The sequence below is a fragment of the Heptranchias perlo genome, chromosome 16 (assembly GCF_035084215.1).
Source record: "Heptranchias perlo isolate sHepPer1 chromosome 16, sHepPer1.hap1, whole genome shotgun sequence".
Classification (NCBI taxonomy): Eukaryota; Metazoa; Chordata; class Chondrichthyes; order Hexanchiformes; family Hexanchidae; genus Heptranchias; species Heptranchias perlo.
The window spans coordinates 63,937,038-63,943,037 of NC_090340.1; the positions used below are offsets into that span (position 1 = coordinate 63,937,038).

General features: G+C 51.1%; 1 protein-coding gene across 1 annotated transcript in view; it reads left to right on the plus strand.

Moving 5' to 3' along the window:
- pepd (peptidase D) overlaps positions 1-5,666 on the plus strand; it is a 140,569-nt gene extending 134,903 nt beyond the window's left edge. The window contains 1 exon segment of the mRNA XM_067998201.1: positions 5,314-5,666. Coding sequence (XP_067854302.1) covers positions 5,314-5,463 — 150 coding nt within the window. The 3' untranslated portion in view covers positions 5,464-5,666.
- Positions 5,667-6,000: the final 334 nt, after the last annotated feature.

The following is a 6,000-nucleotide window of genomic DNA, read 5'->3' on the forward strand; positions in this document are numbered from 1 at the left end:
AGCATCCTAGTAAATCTTTTCTGCACTCTTTCTAGTTTAATAATATCCTTTCTATAATAGGGTGACCAGAACTGTACACAGTACTCCAAGTGTGGCCTCACCAATGCCCTGTACAACTTCAACAAGACATCCCAACTCCTGCATTCAATGTTCTGACCAAGATTAAGGGGTGATCTAATTGAGGTGTTTAAGATGATTAAAGGATTTGATAGGGTGGATAGAGAGAAACTATTTCCTCCGGTGGGGGGAGTCCAGAACAAGGGGGCAGAACCTTAAAATTAGAGCCAGGCCGTTCAGGGGTGATGTCAGGAAGCACTTCTTCACACAAAGGGGAGTGGAAATCTGGAACTCTCTCCCCCAAGAGCTGTTGAGGCTGGGGGTCAATTGAAAATTTCAAAACTGAGATCGATAGGTTCTTGTTGGGTGAGGGTATTATGGGTTATGAAACCAAGGTGGGTAAATGGAGTTAAGATACAGATCAGCCATGATCTAATTGAATGGGGGAACAGGCTCGAAGGGTGAATGGCCACCTCCTGTATTCCTGTGACATGCAGCCTGACATCACAGATGCTGTTGAGGGAAGCGATGGGGTCATAGTGCTTGATGTCACCAGTGTGCGGATGGACGTCACCAAGAGCCAACAGGGGTGATGGGTGAATGGGACTTGGTGCGAGTTAGGATACGGGCAGCAGAGTTTTGGATGAGCTCAAGTTTATGGAAAGTGGGAGACGGGAGGCCGGCCAGGAGAGCATTGGAATAGTGAAGTCTGGAGGTAGCAAAGGCATGGATGAGGGTTTCAGCAGCAGATGGGCTGAGGCAGGGGCGGAGACAGGCGATGTTACAGAGGTGGAAGTAGGCGGTCGAAAGCTCATCTCGGGGTCAGATAGGACCCCGAGGTTGCAAACGGTCTGGTTCAGCCTCAGACAGTGGCCAGGGAGAGGGATGGAGTCGATGGCGAGGGAATGGAGTTTGTGGCGGGGCCCGAAGACAATGGCTTCGGTCTTCTCAATATTTAGTTGGAGGAAATTTTTGCTCATCCAGTACTGGATTTCAGACAAGCAGTGTGACAAATCAGAGGCGGCGGTGGTGAGGTAGAGCTGGGTGTCGTCAGTGTACATGTGGAACCTGACATTGAGTTTTCATTGGATTTCGCCGAGGGGCAGCACGTAGATGAGAAATAGGAGGGGCCAAGGATAGATCCTTGGGGGACTCCAGAAGTAACGGTGTGGGAGCGGGAAGAGAAGCCATTGCAGGTGATTCTCTGCTACGACTGGATAGATAAGAATGGAACCAGACGAACGTAGTCCCACCCAGCTGGACGACGGAGGAGAGGCGTTGGAGGAGGATGGTGTGGTCAACCGTGTCAAAGGCTGCAGACAGGTGGAGAAGGATGAGGAGGGATAGTTTACCACGGTCACAGTCACATAGGATGTCATTTGTGACTTTGATAAGGGCCGTTTCAGTACTGTGGCAGGGGTGGAAACCTGATTGGAGGGATTCAAAAATGGAGTTATGGGAAAGATGGGCACGGATTTGGGAGGCGACAACGTGTTCAAGGACTTCGGAGAGGAAAGGGAGGTTGGAGATGGGGTGGTAGTTTGCAAGGACAGAGGGGTCAAGGGTGGGTTTATTGAGGGGGGTAATGGCTGCAGATTTGAAGGGGAGGGGGACAGTACCTGAGGAGAGGGAACCGTTAACAATATCAGCTAACATGGGGGCCAATTGGAGAAGGGAAATTGGGTGGTCAGTAGTTTGGTGGGAATAGGGTCGCGGGAGCAGGAACAGATGAACTGACCATCTATCTCTTTGTTGTTTGTGGGATCTTTCTGTGCTCTAATTGGTTGCCGGGTTTACCTCCACAACAATCATTACACTTCATTGGTTGTGTAGTGTTTTGGGACATTGTGAGGATGTGAAAAGTTGCTGTGTTAGATGCGAACGAACTCTTTCCTCCCCACTCTAAGGGTGTTTTTTTTTTATTCGTTCATGGGATGTGGGCGTCGCTGGCGAGGCCGGCATTTATTGCCCATCCCTAATTGCCCTTGAGAAGGTGGTGGTGAGCCGCCTTCTTGAACCGCTGCAGTCCGTGTGGTGAAGGTTCTCCCACAGTGCTGTTAGGAAGGGAGTTCCAGGATTTTGACCCAGCAATGATGAAGGAACGGCGATATATTTCCAAGTCGGGATGGTGTGTGACTTGGAGGGGAACGTGCAGGTGGTGTTGTTCCCATGTGCCTGCTGCTCTTGTCCTTCTAGGTGGTAGAGGTCGCGGGTCGAAGAAGCCTTGGCGAGTTGCTACAGTGCATCCTGTGGATGGTACACACTGCAGCCACAGTGCGCTGGTGGTGAAGGGAGTGAATGTTTAGGGTGGTGGATGGGGTGCCAATCAAGCGGGCTGCTTTGTCCTGGTTGGTGCAGAGCTTCTTGAGTGTTGTTGGAGCTGCACTCATCCAGGCAAGTGGGGAGTATTCCATCACACTCCTGACTTGTGCCTTGTAGATGGTGGAAAGGCTTTGGGGAGTCAGGAGCTGAGTCACTTGCCGCAGAATACCCAGCCTCTGACCTGCTTTTGTAGCCACAGTATTTATGTGGCTGGTCCAGTTAAGTTTCTGGTCAACAGTGACCCCCCAGGATGTTGATGGTGGGGGATTCGGCGATGGTAATGCGGCTGAATGTCAAGGGAAGGTGGTTAGACTCTCTCTTGTTGGAGATGGTCATTGCCTGGCACTTGCCTGGCGCAAATGTTACTTGCCACTTAAGAGCCAAAGCCTGGATGTTGTCCAGGTCTTGCTGCATGCGGCTCGGACTGCTTCATTATCTGAGGGGTTGCGAATGGAACTGAACACTGTGCAATCATCAGCGAACATTCCCATTTCTGACCTTGTGATGGATGGAAGGTCATTGATGAAGCAGCTGAAGATGGTTGAGCCTAGGACATTGCTCTGAGGAACTCCTGCAGCAGTGTTCTGGGGCTGAGATGATTGGCCTCCAACAACCACTACCATCTTCCTTTGTGCTAGGTATGACTCCAGTCACTGAAGAGTTTTCCCCGATTCCCATTGACTTTAATTTTACTAGGGCTTCTTGGTGCCACACTCTGTCAAATGCTGCCTTGATGTCAAGGGCAGTCACTCTCACCTCACCTCACCTCTGGAATTCAGCTCTTTTGTCCATGTTTGGACCAAGGCTGTAATGAGGTCTGGAGCCGAGTGGTCCTGGCGGAACCCAAACTGAGCATCGGTGAGCAGGTTATTGGTGAGTAAGTGATGATTGATAGCACTGTTGACGACACCTTCCATCACTTTGCTGATAATTGAGAGTAGACTGATGGGGCGGTGATTGGCCGGATTGGATTTGCCCTGTTCTTTGTGGACAGGACATACCTGGACAATTTTCCATATTGTCGGGTAGATGCCAGTGTTGTAGCTGTACTGGAACAGTTTGGCTAGAGGCGCGGCTAGTTCTGGAGCACAAGTCTTCAGCACTGCAGCTGGGGTGTTGTTGGGGCCCATAGTCTTTGCTGTATCCAGTGCTCTCAGCCGTCTCTTGATATCACATGAAGTGAATCGAATTGGCTGAAGACTGGCTTCTGTGATGGTGGGGATATCGGGAGGAGGCCGAGATGGATCATCCACTCGGCACTTCTGGCTGAAGATGGTTGCAAACACTTCAGCCTTGTCTTTTGCACTCATGTGCTGGACTCTGCCATCATTGAGGATAGGGATGTTTACAGAGCCTCCTCCTCCTGTAAGTTGTTTAATTGTCCACCACCATTCACGACTGGATGTGGCAGGACTGCAGAGCTTTGATCTGATCCGTTGGTTGTGGAATCGCTTAGCTCTGTCTATAGCATGTTGCTTCCGCTGTTTAGCATGCATGTAGTCCTGAGTTGTAGCTTCACCAGGTTGGCACCTCATTTTTAGGTACGCCTGGTGCTGCTCCTGGCATGCTCTTCTACACTCCTCATTGAACCAGGGTTGATCCCCTGGCTTGTTGGTAATGGTAGAGTGAGGAATATGTCGGGCCATGAGGTTACAGATTGTGCTGGAATACAATTCTGCTGCTGCTGATGGCCCACAGCGCCTCATGGATGCCCAGTTTTGAGTTGCTAGATCTGTTCTGAATCTATCCCATTTAGCACGGTGGTAGTGCCACACAACACGTTGGATGGTGTCCTCAGTGCGAAGACGGGACTTCATCTCCACGAGGACTGTGCGCTGGTCACTCCTACCAATACTGTCATGGACAGATGCATCTGCGACAGGTAGATTGGTGAAGACGAGGTCAAGTAGGTTTTTCCCTCGTGTTGGTTTGCTCACCACCTGCTACAGGCCCAGTCTAGCAGCTATGTCCTTCAGGACTTGGCCAGCTCGGTCAGTAGTGGAGCTACCGAGCCATTCTTGGTGATGGACATTGAAGACCCCCACCAAGAGTACATTCTGTGCCTTTGCTACCCTCAGTGCTTCCTCCAAGTGGTGCTCAACATGGAGGAGGACTGATTCATCAGCTGAGGGAGGGCGGTAGGTGGTAATCAGCAGGAGGTTTCCTTTCCCATGTTTGACCTGATGCCATGAGATTTCATGGGGTCCGGAGTCAATGTTGAGGACTCCCAGGGCCACTCCCTCCTGACTGTATACCACTGTGCCACCACCTCTGGTCGGTCTGTCCTGCCGGTGGGACAGGACATACCCAGGGATGGTGATGGAAGAGTCTGGGACGTTGGCTGAAAGGTATGATTCTGTGAGTATGGCTATGTCAGGCTGTTGCTTGACTAGTCTGTGGGACAGCTCTCCCAATTTTGGCACAAGTCCCCAGATGTTAGTGAGGAGGACCTTGCAGGGTCGACTGGGCTTGGTTTGCCTTTGTCGTGTCCGGTGCCTCGTGGTCCGATGCCTGGTGGTCTGTCCGGTTTTATTCTTATTGTGACTTTTTGTAGCGAGATTGTACAACTGAGTGGCTTGCTAGGCCATTTCAGAGGGCAATTAAGAATCAACCACATTGCTGTGGGTCTGGAGTCACATATAGGCCCAGACCGGGTAAGGACGGCAGGTTTCCTTCCCTAAAGGACATTAGTGAACCAGATGGGTTTTTACGACAATCCGGTAGTTTCATGGCCATCATTACTGACACTCGTATTTTTTTATTCCAGATTTTTATTTAATTAATTGAATTTAAATTCCCCATCTGCCATGGCGGGATTTGAACTCATGACTCTGGATTATTAGTCTAGGCCTCTGGATTACTAGTCCAGTAACAGGCGTTTATTTTCACTGAGGGGTTTGGGTTCCTCACCGACCTTTGCTCCTCTCTCCGTAGGTGCGTATTGAAGATGATATTGCCGTGACCTCTGGCGGGATGGAACTGCTGACCTGCGTGCCGCGCACTGTCGAGGAGATTGAGGCCTTGATGGCAGAAGGTGTCGGCTCCACCAAGCCATTCAGTCAACTCTCTGCCCAGACACCCTGAATCTCTGGAGTCCTGTGGGCGCGGGCCGTTTATTGAGCACCGCGTCAAACCTCTGGTCAGGCCCGTGATCGGAATCTCACAACGCAAATCAAGCTTTGTACTCGCAAATCAGACGCAAAAATAATCGGAGAGATGAAGGAATCCGAGGGCTTTAACGCCTTGATTGTAATGCACAGCCTTCAGGGTGGGCCCATCGCCGGGGGGGGGGGGGGGAGAGGGGGTAGGAGGAGCGGGGGGGGTAGGGGGAGGGGGAGGGCCGGGGAGGGGGAGGGGGAGGGCCAGGGCCAGGGCGGGGAGGGGGGTGCAGGGCAGTGTTTGAAACCTCACCAGGAAATGGGGGCCAGGATTCATCAACATCACAACTTATAATAAACACACGTGCGTACACACAGATATACACGTGCACATATACACAGACATGCACATATACGCACACAGACGTGCACATATACACAGACATGCACATATACGCACACAGACGTGCACATATACATGCAAGCGCACATAAGCATATATCCACAGACACACATACACAAT